Here is a 21,722-nt window from a genome sequence, read left to right as displayed (position 1 = left end):
ACCTGGATCTCCACCTGTCCTGGCTCTGTCTTGGATGGTTGGTGGGGTCTTGCTCAACCATCCCCTCTATGGTCATCTCCTCTTCCGCTAGCCCTGTGGTGGTCTGCTCCTCCAATGGCTCCTCTGCACACTCTTCCTCCGACTCCTACATGGTTCCCCCCCTTTCCAGTCCTGCCATAGACTATTCTGCCCTGGGGCCCTAACCCCCTTATAGAGACCATCACCCCTCCAGTCACTTTGATGCAATTTTTGTTTATGTCACAAAGAGGCGCCTGCTGGGAGGGGAGAGTTCTGTTACATTTATGACCTGTTTAGTTTGATTCTTTGTAAATAGTTTCTTTGCTTGGTTTGTCTCTTTTCATTTGGTTGTCATAGTTACTGATTTGGTTTCCCTTGTTACTGATTTTGTTCACCTGTGTCTTGTTTGTTTCCTCATGTAGCCTTTTGTTTATATAGCCCTCAGTTTCATTTGTAGTTAGTCTGTTCTTGCTCAGTCAATGTTTGGTTTAGTTTTCCGTGCTCCTTCATTGACCTGTATTATATAATGTTTTTGTTTTCATAAAATCCCAATCTCCTCTCCATGTTGAACCAAGCCTTGACATTAGGGGCTTTCGCACCGGAGGAACCATTTCATAGTTCCTAAAACTAATGGCGAGAGTACACGCTTTTGGCGTGTTTGCACCTCAGGAACTAGGAATGATTTTAGTTTGAGGAACGCCTTTTGGGGAAACTATATTAGCTCCTACTTCAGAGTAGGGTCTAAACCAGCACAATAGGAATTACCAGTGACGTTAGTTTACACTGATTGGCCGAACACACGCAAAACACCAGCACCAACCAGTGATGGGAATAATGGCGTTATAAATAAACGGCGTTACTAACGGCGTTATTTTTGTCAGTAACGAGTAATCAAACTAATTACTGTTTCCTCCGTTACAACGCCGTTGCCGTTACTGTCAATAAAAATGCGGCGTTACTATAATTGAGCTCACTGAAGCGGTTTTCATCCGAGTAGGCTCTCTCTGTGTGTGTGTTTATGAGGCGCCGGACTGGACAAAAGCGAGGCGAATGCCGCGAGCCAGCGCGCTCGACAGTCCGCGAGAGAGACCGAGTGTGTCTGAGAACGCGCTCGACAGTGCGCGAGAGAGACCGAGTGTGTCCGAGAACGCGCTCGACAGTGCGCGAGAGAGACCGAGTGTGTCCGAGCAACGAGCATAAATACTTTATTTATAAATAAATTACACATTTCAGCATTTGAATAATCTCTGTAGCATATTGGTATCATATGCAATGTTTTAATTAGTTTATATAGCCTAACATAAACTCCAAAATAACCTGCAGGGAACGTTCAAACATGGCTATTTGTTTGACCGGTTGTTGTACGGCAAACACGACTAATTTGGCTAAAATAACCTCTGATGATGACGTTCTCTGTAGGTTATAAAAATAAAGTCCCAAAAGATTATATTTTATTATTATTATTTATGTTGGTACATTGTTCAGTATTATATTGAGAGCACTTTTTGTTAAACTTAATATTGTGAGGAAGAAAATACTTCAAGTAGGCTATACAGAATGTCTACCAGTTGTAAAGGTGTGTGAGTTTTAATCATTTTAATGATATGCACTAGTGTATGTGTACGTAGGCTATATTTTCTATTAGTATTTATTTATTTTTGGTACATTTCTTAAGAAGCATGTTCTTAATTCATTTAACATTTCATATTGGGGGTATCCAAGAAATTTCTTATATTTAAACTTTTTTTTCTTTTTTTTTTTAAGTAACGCAATAGTTACTTTCCCTGGTAATTAGTTACTTTTGTAATGATGTAATTCAGTTTCTAACGCAGTTACTTTTTGTGAGAAGTAACTAGTAACTATAACTAATTACTTTTTTAAAGTAACTTACCCAACACTGGCACCAACACCATTTTTTTTAAAAGCTGTGTGCACACAGATTATAGCCTATATATTTACTCTACAAACTAACTCTACGGACATGGAAAACAGTGATAGATGGACCTCTCAACCTTTATGCTAAGGAGAAAATACAATGAAAATTTGAGGGGACCAAGTGAAACATGATTATGTATTTCTGCTCAGCTAGCGACATTGGACATCCACCACACGGCAAACGCTAATACTTTATCATATACTGTCTACTTTCTTTGTATAACAGTTCTATCTAATAACGTATTAGACAGGACTGTTAAACTGATCGTAAACTAAAGAAGTAGAATATGAGCGCTGTGTGCTCAGGATCTGGTGGTCTCATAGACAGTATAAGAAGTGGACAGAGCCATCTCATTGGAGCTCAATTGAGACAAGTGAAGCCCATTTTTAGCGATTTTTTAGCACTTCCGTTCCTGACGCGCAGACTCAAACCGACTCAAACTAAGCTTGATGACGTGAGCAACCTGTCTGACAGATGTAAATCTTCTAGTAGCTGTGTGTGCAAACTGCCAACGTTAATCTTGCAGAGACGGCGAGCTTGAGCAAAGAGTTCTTTGGCGTGAGTGAGCAGGAGTAAGTATTCTGATTAATTATTTTGTATAGTATTTATTTTAAAATGTAACGCCAGTACGCCATATTATTCTCCTCCTGTCTGTACGGTAATTTCTCTACTGTGTGACAGAGAGTCGAGTGGTTATGACGCAATCGTTAGCCTATTTTTTACAAAAACTGTTTCTACGGGGCCATAATGTAACATAGAAGGTAATGGAGCCCTTTATACATTGTCGTGTTTCTTTAGAAATAAATAATGGACAAATGGAGTCTTTAAACGCCTCAGATGTAAAGTTATTCGCTGTCAAAGTGACGCCAAAATGAATTGGAGTCAATGGAATGCTAACGCAAGTGAAGTTCTGCTACAAGATGGCGGCACGCGGCCGGCTTCAACTTCCAGTCGATGGATTACCCGCCTGGGTGTTCTCAGCAACATCAAAATAAAAGTCCGCCCCGCAGTCAAAATAAAAGTCACAACAACAAGCGTGGCATACGTCACTTCAGAGTTCCAACTGGTGGTGTGAATCCAACCAGGAAAATGGCCCTAGGGGAACGTTTATTTCTTGGGGAACCACTGTGAGGCCTGCCCAATCGGCCCAACGACAGTTTCCGATAAGCAGGTGAAGGTTACTGCGTGTTACTGTCTTTTCAGCGTGGCAAAGTAATTTAATTCCAATTCAACTTTTTTCTGACTCCATTTTATCACAACCTTGAATTTAGGTCAGAATGCCAATTGGTTATTGGTAATTTATATAATGGTTTAGCAATACATTTGATTATTCTATATAACTCTTTACTTTATATTTTACCCGTTCATATTAGGAATCTATGTCGCTTTGAGGTCCTTACGCCGACCATTTAACGCGGGTCTCACGATCACAAACTCGTCAGTTTTGGTCACTAAACAGAGGTAATTGGCTAATATCTTTGATGGGCACATTCACGCTTACACAATCAAAGATATTTTTGTATTACCCTCCTTGGTTTGTATACACTTGAATTAAAGTAACGTTTCAGACAGACAGAGGTCATGGCCACTACTACAGATATAACCCGACCAATATTACTTCTCTGATAGTAGCTTTGGTTTGGCCATGCCATGGTTTCCCACATACACCTAACTAAAGTAACATTACATTAAACAGAGGTAAGACTCACCCTATTTAGGTTGGTCGAGCAGCAGTTTGCTGTCCTAAATGGAAATTCCCTTTTTGTCTTTACAAACCAAGTACACTTGAATTAGTGCCAAATATTAGCCGAAACTCTAAAATCGCAGTTAGTTCCTATAACTAAGTTCCTAGATGTGAAAGGGGCTAGACTAGTGTTTACTCAAAGGTCAAGAGAAATACTGTGGCGAGCAGGATGAGGCCGAGGGCCGTGAGAGATATGAGACCCGTGCGTTGCGCAGGTGTCACTCATCAGTAATCACGCCACCGGTCTCGTGCCGCTCTCTCATGGCCCTCGGCCTCGTCCTGCTCGCCACAAATACAATTTCAAAATGTGGGGTTCTAGATCACTGCTTTACAAAATGCAGTGATGATGACAGTAAACAGAAAACTAAACAATATAATATGTGCCTGGCCATGAATAACATTTTTCTATCTTTTTTTGTGACCACATAACAAAGAATATAATTTTCAGCTTCATATGAAATTAGTTTACACATTGCTGACACGTTTGTTTTTTTCCAGTGAAAAGCATTTTTCTACTCTATAGTTTTTCAGTTGTAGTGCAGTAATATTCAGGGTGATTGTTAGCCTGGTAATACCAAACTCTGCTACTTCGCTTTGCTTCGTAGACAGAGTCTGGCATGACATAATTGAAAAGTGTTTTCTTTCTCGCGGGGGGGCGCTTGTCTGAAGTTTAAAATCATTGGTTACCCGTAAGCCAATCACATAACGTTTGGTTATGACGTGTGTTATGCGCTGGCTCAGCCGCATCTAACTTCCACTGTAAACACATGTATGATGCGAAAACAAAACCATTGAGCGAAATACCGGAGTGAACATGGCTGTGAACGACTATTGCAGATTATGTGAAGTAAATCTACGCATCCACGGTACAATCAGCGTCTACGTCACGGCTCTCAGCCCGCCCTCTGTTCGTTGATTGGCCGGCTGTTTTCAGGCCGGAGGAAAACTGATAGACAGGTCGCTATCTCAGACTGAGTACAGAAGCGAACTGAAATTGAGCGGAAGTACGAAGTCTGACGTAGTCAGGCTAGGTAATTGTTGTGTTGGCTTAAAATGTTATGCTGGGTTAATATGGTCTGCCCACTAGGGGCCGCTATTAACCTAGAGTGTTGAGGTAAAAAAGAAGTAGAATAAAAGGATGGCGTGTTGAGCTACTGCACACTTGTTTCAGCTGCGTTTTCTTTTATTAGTACTAGTATAAAATACAACAGTGATGCACCACTAATCACTGGATTCTCTCAGTAATTTGTAATACTCTCTCCAAATTTAAACAGTAAAATCACTTTCACATTCACTTGCACAGTCACAGTCACTGTCAAATATGTCCTTGCCACACACTTAATTGATCCTGTTGCTATTTTTTAACCATTTTATCACATTTGATAAACTATTCTTTCTTTTGCCTCTTCCAAACAGGGGTCATTCTTATGTTCCCAGGGTTCTATGTTCCCCAGATTTATATAGCACATAATAAACACATAAAAAAGGGTCCTGTGTTTCCAGGGTCCTATGTGTCCCAGATTTATATGGCACATAAATGTAAATTTAAGTTCAGCCCCATAAAACCTAGAGTAGATTTTATAAACGTGCCCTAGAAAAAAACATTACTGGTGTGCATCTTGAGACAAAACAATGGCACTTCCACATTTTAAGATATGTCAGTGTAAGTTGGTTTCAGTTAAAACAGCTCAGACATGCATTTTATTCCAGGACTAGGCTTAAGCCTTGTCTTTAAAAATGGGTGAAAATGTTGCTACCGTGTTTTTATTTTTTTTTAAAGCTGCTGTCCATAGCTTTTTTGGGTTAAAAATGATCCAAAATAACTTTTTGAGCAAGTACATAACCAGCCAGTGTTCAAAACTATCTGCTTGCCTTCGATTCAAAATGGTAAGCTTGTAATAATGTTTTTAATTCCAGTGGTACTGGAGGATTTTCGCGGGAAATCCGAGCATGTCTTTGCGTCATTACGTCACATCTGTGCACATAAAGAAGGAGTCTCGGCTAGTAGGCTATATTGCATGTGAGGATGTTGGAGGTGGAGATGTATAGCCCTTTCTCACAGCACTTGATATAATTAAAATCAATTTAATGGCGGATCCAGAAAGGTTCAAACGACAATCACCAGTGACAACTGGAGATTCACCCGAACAAACGCGAAAGACTTCGGAGAAAAAAAAAGAGACTGCATCGGGCCCATGCGAAAACAAGGATAAATATAGGAAGGGCATTAAATGTAGTCACGCAATGCTGATTTTGTTAACATCAACAATTTGAGAATAAAGTATAATTTGCACGGTTTGACGTGATATGATAAGCAATCGTTAGATTTAATTGGCGCAATTTACTGCAATGCTTTTTTCCTTTAGTTGGTCAAAACAAAAGTGGATGTTACTTAACTTCTTCAGATGACATTTTACGGTGAAAATTCGTATGTTGGTCATACTTCGAAAAAGTTGAATCTGTGATTGCGAATGACAGTATCCACACCACCAGCGCGGTGATTGACAACCGCACGTTCTCCTCAAAACATTGGATTTATCCGCGCTGTGCCATGCCAAGGCACAACACACGTAAAGTTGATAATTCCATGAATAACTACAATTGCAGATTTTGAACAGAGATGGCGACAAAGAGGAAAAACTACGGACTGCAGCTTTAATTTTTTTTATGATGAAGTGCTGGCTACGGAAGCCCTGAACCGCAATGTAAAAAAAATATATATATTTTGAGATTAAAGTCGAAATATTTCGAGAATAAAGTCATAATATTTTGAGAATTACGAGATACAGTCTTCCGTAGAAGTTCTTGTTTATTTATTTTTGTAAAGAAATGTGCTCGTGAAGTCGAACTGCTTCTGCCATGGATCTAATAGTAGCTTTTTAGTTTTATCTGGGCTTCTAACAAAAGGAAATTCTACAGGTGCTAATAACAACATGGCATTACCATTTGTTTAAGGATGCCTAGACGAGCACGAAGACACCACCGGAATAGGTACCACAATCCTGGTCCAAACTTTATGTGGCACGTTGACTCGAAGTCTACGTGTTTTCGTGCTCGTCTATAGGCAACCACAGCTGCTGTTTTTTTATTTTACAGGTTTATTTTTTAGAGTGTGGGAACCTGATTTTTTTTCCCCCATGCTCTGTATTTGCTTAACACAACTAGGGCTGTCGCGATAACCGCAATATCGCAGTACCGCGCTACTGACAAGCCAACCGCAGAGGAATTCAAGTAACCGCAGCAACCGCAATATTCGCGTGTTTTCTTTTTTCATAAGGCTATACCCTTCTTGTTTTGAACTTCGTGCATGTTTTGAATGTTAAAAAAGTTAATAATGGTGATTGGTACAGAGGCTTCGTGGATTTGCACTTAAGCCTAAACAGACAGTGAATGAGAGAGATCGACTGAGCGTGTGCGATTACCTGCGTCTGTCTTTGAGGTCGATTCATATTCTTGAAAAGGTTGCCGTGTCCAAGGAAAGTTAAATATTTGTCCTGTCATCCTTTTAACGTTTAAAATAAAGGGTATTTACCATGAATGGCATCAGCGACAGCGCTGGTCAGCATCCACAGCGCGAGGAACTCGCGGTCGCGGGAAACAAAACTCAGTGAGTCACGCATTGAATCAATGCCATTTGTCTCTATTAAGTGAAGCTTCGGCGTTACCCATGCGATGCATTGCTGGTCAGCTGAGCCTTGAAAAGTGGAGCTCAAAGTTAAAAATAATTAACCTTGTTTCATTACTATCTTTTAATGAATCAATCAGCGTTTTTGAACGTGTTGTTGAATGAATGGTTTAAAGGGATAGTTCACTTTGAAATAAAATGTTGGTATGTTTTAGCTTACCTCAAGGGCATCCAAGATGTAGGTGTCTTTTTTTTCCGCAGTAGTTTCAATTTTGATATTTTTAGGTCAAACCGTTCTTCTCTGTCAGTCATATAATGCAGGTCTATGGTGACCACCTCAAAGAGCATGCACAGAGTCCAAATTAAAACAATTCCCCATCGTCCAAATTAAACAATTCCCCATCGTAAGTACACATTGATGGCCTAAGACACGAAACGAGCGGTTTGTGTGAGAAAACGAACAGTATTTATATAGTTTTTACCTCTTGTACACAGCCACGTCCAAGTGATCTGAGAGCGCGGGCGGGTATAGATATATACACTAGACGTCGCCTTGGCTACGGTTTCGTTCCAATGAACTGCCGTAGCCAAGGCGACTTCTATTGTATATATCTATACCCGCCCGCACTCTCAGATCACTTGGACGTGGCTGTGTACAAGAGGTAAAAACGATATAAATACTGTTCGTAATTTGGACGACGGGGAATTGTTTTAATTTGGACTCTGTGCATGCTCTTTGAGGTGGTGACCATCGACCTGCATTATATGACTGACAGACAAGAACGGTTTGACCTAAAAATATCAAAATTGAAACTACTGCGGAAAAAAAGACACCTACATCTTGGATGCCCTTGAGGTAAGCTAAAACATACCAAAATTTTATTTCAAAGTGAACTATCCCTTTAATGACTCACTCAAAGACAGTCTGTTGCCGTAACAACTGCACGCTGAGTGACAGGCTTTCAATACGCAGAGACGCTGTTTAGTTTCGGTTACATTGGTTACTGAAAATGTACTCGTTTTTGTGCATGCTGACCACATCGTAACACTTATTTATATAGCAACAAATAAATCAAAATAAATTAATAAATGCGGTAAAACCGCATATCGCGCTATTGAGCCACTCAAAATTACCGCAAGGGAAAATCCTTCACCGCGACAGCCCTAAACACAACAAGTTATTGTGGAACTCATCAAAGGGGTTTTCTGTTCCTGTCGTAGGGCTCTCACTGTAATAGTCCTAATCTTGAGGGATATAAACAAATGGTTGGATTAATGTAAAAGGTCATAGCTCTCTTATAGGTTTAATATATAGTTACTAGACTTTGCAATGAGTGACTGAATAAAACATTGCTTATATAGGCACAGTCAACAAGGGTAATGACAAACAGGTGGAAGTGATCAAACAATAATGAGTCCGGGCAATGGGTTATGGGAAATGCAGTCCTTGATGATATATCAAATAGGGCTGGGACAATAAATCGATTCATCGCGATTCGTGGATCGATTCCAGTGTTTCCGAATGCATCGCCATTCTCTCTCGAATCAATTCTGAGCTTAGTTTTTCACAGCAGATGGCGCTCTAGGCTAGTTTTTAACCGCACACAAATGCTCACGAAGAAGAGCGCTCATGTGTTCGGCTGAGTCTGAGAATGTACTTGCACCTCAGAACGCTTTTATGACACAAGATTAATGTAAACAGCCCACTGCAAACACCCTTGTACTTTGCTTTAACCTTTTCGAACTTTATGAATGATTATTTTATAGAAGGTTCAAGTGGTGTGTGTAAGGCATTGGAAGCCAGCAGAGTACGGCTGTTTCTAAAGCATGCAGTGCCATCTGAGGTTAAAGGGGAACTTGGCAACTATTTCAACTTAATAAATCCGTTTAGAAATCATTTGGATGGTTAAATAACCTGTTCTGGTGAGAATGGTGACTTTCCCCGCACCCACCAGCGTTCCCCGGCGGAAAACCAACCTTGCAACATGGGGACTAACGTTGGTAAGTTGGAAATAGGAAGTCTCGTGAGAAGCGAGAACGAGCGAGAAACACATACTGCTTTACGGCAATTCAACATAAACACACACGCCATATGATACTGTGTATGATGTATTACCAAGGGGGTAATCCAGCACCCGGAAAGCGTACCTTCCCTGGGGGCCGCCATTGGTTAGCAAGCCATCACCTGCTGTTAGCATTCCATTGACTCACATTCATTTTGGTGTCACTTTGACAGCGAATAACTTTACATCTGAGGCGTTTAAAGATTATTTTTTTATTTCTAAAGAAACACGAAAATGTATAAAAGGCTCCATTACCTTGTATCTTACGTTATGGCCCCGTAGAAGCAGTTTTTGTAAAAATAGGCTAACGATTGCGTCATAACCACGCGACTCTCTGTCACACAGTAGAGAAATTACCGTAGAGACAGGAGGAGAAGCTCGCAGGCAATCGGGGGGACGTGGAGGCATAAAGTCCAATAAAGTCAAGGGAGAAGCCCATAGAGAGTCATAAAGTTGCTCCTGCTCCTAGCTCATGGACACCTCCTACTCACGCTCTCCGTCTCTGCAAGATTCGGAAGGGAATGATTCAGATTTCTCTTGGCACAGCTACTAGAAGACTTACAACTGTCAGACAGGTTGCTCACGTCACATCTACGTCGTCAAGCTCAGTTTGAGTCTGCGCAGTACGCTCAGCCATCAGGAAGTGAGTGCTTCTAATTGACTTCACTTTTCTCCGTTGAAGTCTATGGGGTCGCTGTGTCCATTTCTTATACTGTCTATGTTTATTACCCACCTCGGTAGGCATAGCTCCACACAATAAAGTTGGCCGGCTCCCATAATAACAAATGCACATGAGCAGCGGTAGGAAGGGGGAGGAGGGTGCCGCAAGTGAGATTTTTTTACTACAGTGTTGTGAAATATACGGCCCACAGCTGTAGGGAGAGCTCGTTGAGAAAACATGCGACAACAAAAGGGAAAATCAGCGAAGAAATGGCTAGAGTTGCCATGTTCCCCTTTAAAAACTAAGCTCATAATCGATTCGAGAGAGATGCATTTCGGAAAATCTCAGAATCGATCCAGAATCATTTCTCGATTCACGATGCATCGATTTATTGTCCCAGCCCTAATATCAAATATGGAAGGAGTGCCCTCTGATGGCTATCATAGGCACTCCAGCTGGTGGGCGTGACACTGGGGAACATAGAACTATTTTTCATGCGTTCATAATGTGCTATATAGATCTGGGGAATATAGAAACCTGGAAACATAGGCATAAACACATCTAAAAACTTCTCTCATCACTGTTATCATTAGGAAATCTGGCTTGGATCCTTCTCAGCTGAGCAGTTTCAGACCTACCTCAAAACCTGTGTTCTTATCCAAACTGAATATGTAGACTTTCCTCTTAGCTACAATCTCTTTGGCTTTCTAACAATGTTTGTTACTCTTTCAATCTGGACTGTCAGTGATCTTCTTCTAGCAGCTCAGTCTAGTTGTCTTAGATCTTGAACTAAGCATCACATTTGATGTACTCTGCTATCAGCATCTCACTAATAGACAACACACTCTGGGCTTTTCATATCTTAAATTGTGCACCCTTGCATCTTAGTTCATCTCTCCATGTATGCGAGGAATCCAAGGAAGACATTTGTAAATTGGATTTTTGGATTTCTCAAGTGGCACTTCACATGACATGACCTGTTGAAATATGTGAGATTTATGTTTAATTTAAACTTCATTGGTAAAACATGAATTAAAACTATTCTGACAGATGTGAAGGGGGAGGAGAATTTATACATGTCAAGTGTTTCCACAAAACCTCCTTCAAGCATCCTCAGTAAGCTTTCTCCATCCTTGATCTTCTCCTCCTCACAGTGCAATTTTACAATTGATATGTCCTTCATCATGGGCAACTTTATTTATCACTGAGGCTAAAATATCTAACTGATTAATTGGAGATCGTGATTGTGTGAAATATTGTGGAATAATAGTTTAAATATTGGTGATTTGTTCCCTCAGAATGAAGAAGTGCAGTTCCTTGAGAGTGAGCTTCAGAACCAGAAACAGAAGTTCTCAAAGCTGAAGAGCTTCACCAAAAGCCTGCTGATCGCTGTGAAAAACAAAGACAGAAAGAAACAGCAGGTAAGGAAACAGTTGGGTTAAACTTTTAGACAGCAATGAAGGAAATCAAATCTTGATCAGTGTGTTTGTCTGTGTTCTCAGGAGCTGTTAGCCAGTCTACCTCAGAAAGTGAACGAGGACTGGGACCTGGGCCTGGAAAATCATAGCATGTCTGGCATAGAGACGCCCACCATCCAGAAAGAGTCCTCTGTATCAGAGGAGGAGGGGGACACAGATCAAATGAGACTATAAATGCAGGGCAGCTTCCACCTCTTCTGTTACTCACATGTGCCACATAGTGCCTGTGGAAACGAACCAATAACTGTTGGACCCCACAAGTCATTTTCTATAGCATATCAGACTGCCTTGGCCAGGTCCAGTACTATCAAATAAACGCCACTAAGTCAACACAAGATCTGTGTCTTTTTATTTTTATGATGGCTGGAAGCATACAATGTTCTAATTGAGATTTTAATTAAGCAGTTTCAAACAAGCAAGAGTGCTTTTCTGGGATGCGTTTCCCAAAGCCAACTATGGTTACAGGTTACAGTTCAAGAGAACTTGTGACCATATTTGGCCAAACGTGTTTTGGGAAACGCACGGCTGAATGTTGGCACGCCTGGGATTTGGCCATGGCTGCAGGTAATTGCAGCTGTGCTGATATTCAGAATGACAGCATGATTCTATAAGCAAGTAACTTGTGTTTCCCAGTTGGTTTGGATTTTTGTTCATTCTCAGTGAAAACAGCTGTGTAAAACTGTGCATGTCAGCAAACCTCTGGAAATGTGCATGTGAGTTGAGCGGAGAGTCTTATGTAGTCACTATGTTACAACCACCTGGCTCTAGGTGATGCAACATAAAGAGGGGAGGCCAAACATGGAAGTCAATTTAACAGAAAAACATTTAATCAGAAGGAAATATTAATATTAATGCAAAAAAAAGAACTAAAAGAAAAATCAATCCAGGACTGAAGGGGAAAAAGGTAAACGGCACCAGCAGACTTGCAGACAACCTTAGGGTACGTTTACACGACAACGATATGCTTAAAACGGAAACGTTTTTCTTTTGTAAAATAAGTGTAAATGTGTACAAGTGTAAGTGTGCACTAAGTGTAAATAGCCTGTCTTGTTGGCAAAGGCTATTTACACTAACCCCGCCCACCAATGTCTGGTTGGGTCACACAAGATTAAAGAAGACGCACACTTCTCAGTGTTTATGGTGGCGTAGGCCATAGGGAGTATGGCGTGGATAAGCTGCCTTTGACTCAAGTTTCGAGCCCGCCTTTTGCCGAACTTGCTTCTTGTCTCCATTTTCTCATCACATATCAGATCAGAAAGGCATTAACTTTCAATATGAATGAAAAAGAATTTTTTAAAGTGGAAATAAAGTGTCCAACAAGTGTTTAATAATAAAGTGTCCAACAAGTGTTAAATAATAAAGTGTTTATCGGGTAGGGTTAGGGTAGGTGTAAGGAGAGCTTTACTGTCCCAATAAGGCAGCATCCATTAAATAATTTTAATAAATATAGTAATTTACACTCTATGCTATTATTGCATACTGTTAATGTACAAAAACACAGAGGTGCAAATAGTATCTGCCACTATTTATAAGTATAAAAAGCATCTAACATCTATTTGCACTAATTGCAAAGAACTGCTAGTGTAAACATACATACATATATATATATATATATATATATATATATATATATATATATATTGCTATTTTCATTTAGTATATATATCGCTAAGAAATTGCTGTTATCACTTGCTTCCGAATTATTCTGATACATAGAAGACAATGATGTAGACTGACAATTCAAAGAACAATGAACAAAAAAGTAACTATGCCTTAATTCTTTATGTGTTAAACTGACGCTTGTCGTTTGTTCAGAGACTGTAGGCTATTGCTCTTAAATGTAATGAAAATATTATTAAACGGTAGACATTTTAAATGTTCTACCATTGTACTGTTCTCCTTGCATGTACAGATGCAATTTAACAGCCAGCCAAACTCCATCCATAAAGTACAGACGAGTCAGGATTCATCTTAGTCTTCGCCATTTAATAAGATGCCAAGTACATTATGAATTAGGAGTAAAACTGTAAAAAAACAGCAAATAAACAATAATCAGAACAATTTTTCAATGACTAAATAACATTAATGTAGTTCTGAAACTCTTATCTGAAAATACACCATATGAAATCAGTGTCATAAATTTACTTAAATGGGATTATCAGATAACAAAGAAAATAGCAATAAATACAGATATTGTCTCATATAGTGAAGTTATCGTATCAAAGTAGAATGGAATCAACACATTGAATGCTACACCAAAGAAAGGCTAGGATAATAGCAAAAGGCTATCACCAAAATTACATTAAATCAAAGCTTTGAATAAACGTATCACAAATATATGCAAATATGTATCATCAAGCATTATGTAATGAAGAATTAACTTACAGATGATGCTTTTACAATCGCAAAACAAAGGATGACATCCAAAGATTGAGGAGAAGCTGACTGTGTGAAATGTGATCACTTATTTTTCTAGAGAACTGCCAACTACAATCTGAGTTATATAAAAAAATGTATTATGGCAGTGAATGGCCGTTTCTGTTTTGAAGTCCATAAAAGTGCATCTATCCATCATAAAAGTGCTCCACACGGCTCCGGGGGGGGTTAACAAAGGCCTTCTGAAGTGAAGCGATGCATTTGTGTAAGAAAAATATCCATATTTAAAACTTAATTGACTAAAATAACTAGCTTCCAACAGACGGCCGTTCGCATCGATTTACGGCGAAAGAGTAACCCTTGACGCATTGACGAACGCGGAAGCAAAGAGGATAGAGCAAAACAAAACACCGGTCAGGAATTAGAAGTCTAAAACGGGAATTTTTAGAAATAAATGTCGAAAGATTTCGATAAAAGAGAAGAGGGGCTTTACACTCCATAATGACATCTTTCCAAAATGTCTGTACACTTTGACAATCACAAAAATAAATGACCTAGACTCCTAGAGACTCTTCAGTACTATTACAAAAAGAGCATTCTTTCCCAATATCCATAAACTTAGAAAGTACAATATTAGATTGATATATTTACATTTAGCAGATGCCTTTGTCCAAAGCGACTTGCAAATGAGGAATACAGCAAGCGAGTCATCGTGAAGAGGCAAAAACAATGCAAGAAGTGCTCAAAATACAAAGTTCAGGCATTGCTTATAGCATAAACCAGACAAGGGAGGATTAAAGGAATATATATATATAGGAATATATACATACGAGGTTAAGTGCTCACGGAAGAGATGAGTTTTCAGTTGTCTTTTGAATGTCGTCAGGGATTCTGCATTCTGGATGAGGGTGGGGAAATAATTCCACCAGCATGGAACCGTGAATGAGAATGTTCTGGAGAGTGATTTTGTGTCTCTCTGTGATGGTACCACGAGCTGTCACTCGTTGACCAATCGTAGGCTTCTGGTAGGGATGTAGAGTCGTAGGAACGAGTGAAAGTAGGAGGGCGCCGAGCCTGTGGTCGATCTGTAAGCAAGCGTCAATTCCTTGAACTTGATGTGAGCAGCGAGTGGTAGCCAGTGCAGAGAGATGAAGAGAAGTGTGACGTGGGTTCTTTTGGGCTCTGTGGCGAGGGGGGCGTGGTTTCGCGAAGTCTGGAGCGGGAGAGAAAGGTGGGGGCCGAGCGGTGAGTAAGTAGGTCAAGTACAGATGATGAACACCTGTGTCTGATTGCAGTAATTGGCGTGGAGAGACCGCATATAACCGAGGAGAGCGAGAGAGAGGGAGAGAGAGTTTGGACTGGGACCTCACAAGGACGCTGCTGGAGAGTGGAAAGAGAATTGTGCTGAGAATATTGTTTTGTCTGAAAGCTGTGCTGTGACACGGTGAAGGCGCTTTGTGCGCATCTTTTTATTTATTTGAGAAGAGTTAATAAAGTGAGCGTCCCAGTCAGCCGACCCCTGTCTTCTTCCTTCCTACATCTACATCATTACGAACCTTATTACAGTGGAGCCGAAACCCGGGAAGGAGGAAGATCATCGCCACCATGCAAGTCCCGCCAGCCTCGCCATTTGCGGACATCATACAAACGCTCGCCGGTCTTCACCAGGAACAACATCGACAGCTGCTGGCCATAAAGGAGGAGCAAGACCATCGCTTTGAAGCACTCCTCCGAGGCCAGCATGAAGACCGCGAGCTGTTCCGGAGCTGGATAGACCGGGAGGTTAAGGCCGTCCCCCAAACACCTGCGTCCTCACCGCTGCCGCTGAACAAAATGGGGCCGCAGGATGACCCGGAGGCTTTTCTGGACCTCTTCGAGCGGTCAGCGGAGGACAGGGGATGGCCCTCTACGGACTGGCCAATGCGGCTCATCCCGTTGCTTTCCGGGGAAGCACAAGTAGCCGCACACCAACTGCCAGTCCGGAACCTCCTGGTCTATGAAGACCTGAAACGTGCCATCCTACAGCGGGTCGGCCGGACCCCAGAACAACACCGTCAGCGCTTCAGGACCCTGAGCCTCGACGAGTCCGGCCGGCCCTTCATCATGGCACAACAGCTCCGGGACTCTTGCCGCAAGTGGCTGATGGCCGATGGAAGCGACGTCGAGGGTATCATAGATCGAGTGGTACTGGAGCAGTTCACCTCGCGACTGCCAAAGAGGACTGCAGAGTGGGTCCAGTGCCACCGCCCGACGTCGCTGAAACAGGCCATCCAGCTGGCGGAGGATCAGATGGTGGCGTGTCCAGGGGTCGGCGAACCTCTTCCATCTGCCTCTCTTCCTCTCTCTCTCTCTCCCTCTCCCTCTAGGCCCGTCCCCCTCCCCAGGACTCGGGGAGGACCACCGCCGAAACCTCTACCGCGGTGGAGGATGGGGAGCCAGAGTGAGCCGGCGGCTCCATCCAGAGCCTTTACCCGGGGGGGGGGGTCGTTTTCTGAATCGGGTCCTCCGCAAGCGGCGGCGGCGCTCTCTCCACGCCAATTCCTTGACCCGCTTCCTACCCACAGAGCAGAGGGGAAGCCTGGGCCGGCTTGTTGGCGCTGCGGGGACCCGGGTCACTTCATAGATCGGTGTCCAGTGATGGAGGTGGGGACACTGATCCGGGTCCCCGACGCCCCACGAGCTGCCCCCGATCAAGCTGGCCAGTATCGGATACCTGTGAGTATCAAGGGGGGTACCTATCAGGCTTTGGTGGATTCAGGCTGTAACCAAACCTCCATGCATCAAAGCCTGATTCAGCCCGAGGCATTGGATAATGGCCGCATGGTTAGGGTAAGGTGTGTGCACGGGGATGTGGTGGATTATCCTAGATTGCCCGTGGAAATTCAATTTAGGGGACAAAAACATAGTGTGGAGGTAGCAATTAATCCGCACCTCCGGCATCCGTTAATTTTGGGAACTGATTGGCCAGACTTTAATAAATTATTAGGGATTTTGTGTACGGATGCTTCTTGGGAAAAACCGGAAGGAAAAGAGGCGGTTGCTCAGCTGGGTGAAGCTGAGTTAGAACCTCTGGGTACTGTTTCAGGGGAACAGAGCGTTTCGGGAGGAATTAACTTTCCGGAACGCGATGATTTTCCCCTGGAGCAGTCCCAGGATGAGACACTAAAACATGCTTTTGATCAGGTTCGATCCATCGATGGCCAGCTTCTCCACCCTGACCAACCGCTCTCCTATCCTTATTTCTCAATTTTAAAAGATAAGTTGTATCGGGTGACCCAAGACGCCCAGTCAAAACAAGATACAACTCAGTTGTTAGTTCCTCGAAGCCGCCGGGAAATGCTTTTTCAGGCGGCTCACTGTAATCCAATGGCCGGGCATTTAGGACAAACAGCGACACTAAATCGTCTCATGGCCCGATTCTTTTGGCCGGGCATTCACGAGAACGTGCGCAAGTGGTGTGCGTCTTGTCGTGAATGTCAGTTGGTAAACCCACCGGCTAACCCAAAAGCACCTTTGTGCCCACTTCCTTTAATGCAGGCCCCCTTCGAGCGAATTGGTATGGACCTCGTCGGGCCATTAGAACGGTCAGCACGGGGACACCGCTTTGCATTGGTCCTGGTGGACTATGCAACGCGGTATCCCGAAGCAGTTCCACTCCGCACTATTTCCGCTAAAAGTGTGGCGAGTGCTCTGTTTTCATTGATCTCCCGGGTGGGAATCCCGAAAGAGATTCTCACCGATCAAGGCACGGCGTTTATGTCACGAACCATACGCGAACTTTACGAGTTATTGGGCATTAAAGCGATTCGTACCAGTGTCTATCACCCACAGACAGACGGGCTGGTCGAACGGTTTAATCGCACGTTAAAAACCATGATTCGAAAGTTCGTACAGGAAGACGCCAAAAATTGGGATAAATGGTTAGAACCCCTCTTGTTCGCTGTACGAGAGGTCCCCCAAGCCTCCACGGGGTTTTCCCCCTTCGAGCTTCTCTATGGACGTCAGCCTCGCGGGGTGTTGGACGTCCTTAGAGAAACTTGGGAGGACGGACCTTCAAATAGCAAAAATGAAATTCAGTATGTCATGGACCTGAGAACAAAACTCCACACTTTGGGGCGGCTATCCATGGAGAATTTGTTACAGGCTCAGGACAGACAAAGTCGGTTGTACAACAGGGGGGCTAGACTGCGTCAATTTACACCGGGAGAAAAAGTGCTTGTATTACTTCCCACTTCTAGTTCGAAATTACTCGCAAAGTGGCAAGGACCCTTCGAGGTCACACGGCGAGTTGGGGATCTCAACTATGAGGTAATACGAACAGATAGGGGCGGGGCACATCAAATATACCACCTCAATCTCCTTAAAAAATGGTCGGAGGTGGAGTCAGTGTTGTTGGCGATGGTGGTGAGCGGAGAGGAGGATCTCGGTCCAGAAGCGCTTATCAAAACTCAATCCCTCGCTCTGGACCCTGGGGGAGACCACCTCTCACCATCCCAACTCACTGACATAAAGAATTTACAAGCAGAATTTGCTGATGTGTTCTCGCCTCTGCCTGGTCGTACAGATCTCATTCAGCACCACGTTGAGACAGAGCCGGGGGTGGTAGTTCGCAGCCGGCCGTATCGCCTGCCAGAACATAAAAAAAAAGTAGTGCAGAGCGAATTAGAGGCAATGATGGAAATGGGAGTAATAGAAGAATCCAACAGTGACTGGGCGAGCCCGATAGTTTTGGTTCCCAAAACGGACGGCTCAGTCAGGTTCTGTGTGGATTACAGGAAGGTGAATGCTGTGTCGAAATTCGACGCTTATCCAATGCCTAGGATTGACGAATTGCTTGATCGGCTGGGTACTGCTCGTTTTTATTCGACACTGGACTTAACGAAGGGATATTGTCAGATCCCCTTATCACCTATGTCCAAGGAAAAGACCGCTTTCACCACGCCGTTCGGATTACACCAATTTGTCACCCTTCCTTTCGGTTTGTTCGGGGCTCCGGCAACGTTTCAGCGTCTGATGGACAGAATTCTCCGGCCGCATGCTGCATATGCTGCTGCCTACTTGGATGACATCATCATCTATAGTAGTGATTGGCAGCGGCATATGCAGCATTTGCGGGCTGTCCTGAAGACGCTGAGAAGGGCTGGACTTACGGCAAACCCAAAGAAGTGTGCTGTTGGGCGGGTGGAAGTTAGATATCTGGGCTTCCACTTGGGTCATGGACAGGTGCGTCCCCAAATTGATAAGACGGCAGCAGTTGCAACTTGTCCAAGACCCAAGACCAAAAAGGAGGTTAGACAGTTCTTGGGGCTGGCGGGATATTATAGAAGGTTTGTGCCTAATTATTCGGACCTCGCCAGCCCGTTGACTGATCTGACTAAAAAAGAGGTACCAGATACGGTTCAGTGGACGGAGCAGTGTCAGCAGGCTTTCACTCAGATAAAGGCTGCTTTGTGTGGTGGCCCACTCTTACATGCCCCTAACTTTTCTCTCCCTTTTATTCTGCAGACCGACGCATCGGACAGGGGGATGGGCGCAGTCCTGTCCCAGGAGGTGGAGGGTGAGGAGCGGCCGGTGCTGTACATCAGTCGGAAGCTCTCGAAGAGAGAGACGATGTACAGCACCATCGAAAAAGAGTGCCTAGCCATCAGGTGGGCCGTTCTCACCCTCCGCTACTACCTCTTGGGACGGGAGTTCACCCTCTGTTCGGACCACGCTCCCCTGCAGTGGCTCCACCGCATGAAGGATACCAACGCGCGGATCACCCGTTGGTATCTAGCTTTACAGCCGTTTAAGTTCCAGGTGATCCACAGGCCGGGTGCACAGATGACTGTGGCTGACTTCCTCTCCAGGAGGAGGGGGGGGGAGGCTGCAGGCCGGATGGCTCCCCGGCCTGAGTCGGGCGGTGGGGGTATGTGGCGAGGGGGGCGTGGTTTCGCGAAGTCTGGAGCGGGAGAGAAAGGTGGGGGCCGAGCGGTGAGTAAGTAGGTCAAGTACAGATGATGAACACCTGTGTCTGATTGCAGTAATTGGCGTGGAGAGACCGCATATAACCGAGGAGAGCGAGAGAGAGGGAGAGAGAGTTTGGACTGGGACCTCACAAGGACGCTGCTGGAGAGTGGAAAGAGAATTGTGCTGAGAATATTGTTTTGTCTGAAAGCTGTGCTGTGACACGGTGAAGGCGCTTTGTGCGCATCTTTTTATTTATTTGAGAAGAGTTAATAAAGTGAGCGTCCCAGTCAGCCGACCCCTGTCTTCTTCCTTCCTACATCTACATCATTACGAACCTTATTACAGGCTCGTTGAAGATGAGACGAGTGTTCTGAATCATTTGTAGAGGTTTAATTGCATACGATGAAAGTCCAGCCAGAAGAGTGCTGCAGTAATCAAGCCTAGAGATGACCAGGGCCTGGATGAGAAGTTGTGTTGCATGCTCAGTTAGGAAAGGCCTGATCTTCCTGATGTTGTGCAGTGCAAACCTGCATGATCAAGCTGTCTTTGTAATTTGGTCTGTGAAGGTCAGCTGGTCATCAAACGTTACTCCAAGATTTCTGACCGATCTTGATGGGGTGATTGAGGATGAGCTGGATAGTGAAGTCGTGCTGTAGAGACGGATTGGCAGGGAGGCCGAGAAGCTCAGTCTTTGCTAGTTTGAGCTGCAGGTGACGTTCCTTCATCCATGCCGAGATGTCCGCCAGACAGCTTGAGATCCGTGGAGCTATTGTGGGATCATCTGGTTGAAATGAGAGGAAGAGCTGTGTGTCATCAGCATAGCAGTGGTAAGAGAAACCATGTGCCTGTATGATGTGTCCCAGTGATGTGGTGTAGACGGAGAAGAGGAGGGGTCCAAGCACTGAACCCTGAGGAACCCCCGTGGTCAGTTGATGTGCTTTGGATACCTCACCTCTCCATGCGACCCTGAAGGACCTACCTGTGAGATAGGACTCAAACAAGTGGAGGGAAGTTCCTGTGATGCCCAGAGATGAGAGGGTGGACCGAAGGATCTGATGATTCACAGTGTCGAAAGCATCAGACAGATCCAGGAGAATGAGAACTGATGATTTGGAAGCAGCTTTTGCGATCCGCAGGGCTTCTGTGACCGACAGTAATGCCGTCTCGGTTGAATGCCCTTTCTTGAAGACAGGTTTGACATCCAGCTGGTTGTTCAGAGACAGGAAAGATGATACTTGGTTGAAAGCAACTCGTTCAAGTGTTTTCAAAATGAATGGTAGGAGAGAGACATGTCTGTAACTCTCTACGAGTTATGTGTCTAATGTGGGTTTTTTTAAGCAGTGGGGTTACCCGAGCCTGCTAGAATACAGTAGATGGCTTGTAGAAGGTGTGAGGGGATGGGTTCTAGAGGGCAGGTGGTAGGATGACTGGAGAGGAGAAGTTTAGATACTAACATTTACACATTTATACATTTGGCAGACGCTATTTATCCAAAGCGACTTAAATTGCATTTCAAGGTACACATTTTACATTCTTATCAGTTCTTGCTTTCCCTGGGAATCGAACCCATGCGCCAACGCTCCACTGTTTGAGCTACAGGAAAGTGATTTCTGCCTCGGTTAGTGGAGGGAAGGAGGAGAGAAGGTTATTGGCTGTGGGAGAGGTTGGTCTGGGTTCCTGTGTGTGTGGAGCTGAGAAGTGACTGCTGATAGTTGTTGTTTTGTTGGTGAAGAAATTAGCAAAATCATCAGCCGTTAAAGAGGAGGTGGGTGGTGGAGGTGGACAGAGGAGAGAGTTGAATGTCTTGAAAAGTGTCCGTGTGTTAGAAGCGCTGTTAATCTTGTTGTGGAAATGTGAAGATTTCACAGCATG

At 43.7% G+C, this 21,722-nt stretch overlaps 2 protein-coding genes across 5 annotated transcripts in view; both read left to right on the top strand.

Moving 5' to 3' along the window:
* The window catches only part of hdx (highly divergent homeobox), a 34,938-nt gene extending 22,219 nt beyond the window's left edge, over positions 1–12,719 (top strand). Inside the window, exons 9-10 of one of the 4 annotated variants that reach the window (XM_082178331.1) lie at positions 11,346–11,468; positions 11,550–12,719. In XM_082178331.1, the coding sequence (XP_082034457.1) occupies positions 11,346–11,468; positions 11,550–11,699 (273 nt within the window). In that variant the 3' untranslated portion in view covers positions 11,700–12,719. The remainder of the gene's footprint in view (positions 1–11,345; positions 11,469–11,549) is intronic. The other 3 variants (XM_082178329.1, XM_082178330.1, XM_082178328.1) reach the window with 3 other exon arrangements.
* Positions 12,720–15,423: 2,704 nt separating this feature from the next.
* Positions 15,424–19,965, top strand: LOC309503962 (uncharacterized protein). The gene is made up of 2 exons (XM_082176824.1): positions 15,424–16,616; positions 19,925–19,965. The coding sequence occupies exons 1-2, from the start codon at positions 15,507–15,509 to the stop codon at positions 19,925–19,927; spliced, it is 1,113 nt and encodes a 370-aa protein (XP_082032950.1). The 5' UTR covers positions 15,424–15,506; the 3' UTR covers positions 19,928–19,965.
* The last annotated feature ends 1,757 nt before the right edge of the window (positions 19,966–21,722 follow it).

The sequence above is a fragment of the Leuciscus leuciscus genome (assembly GCF_965113295.1).
Source record: "Leuciscus leuciscus genome assembly, chromosome: 8".
Classification (NCBI taxonomy): Eukaryota; Metazoa; Chordata; class Actinopteri; order Cypriniformes; family Leuciscidae; genus Leuciscus; species Leuciscus leuciscus.
The sequence above is the reverse complement of the archived record's forward strand: the minus strand, read 5'-3'. Positions and strand labels throughout refer to the sequence as shown.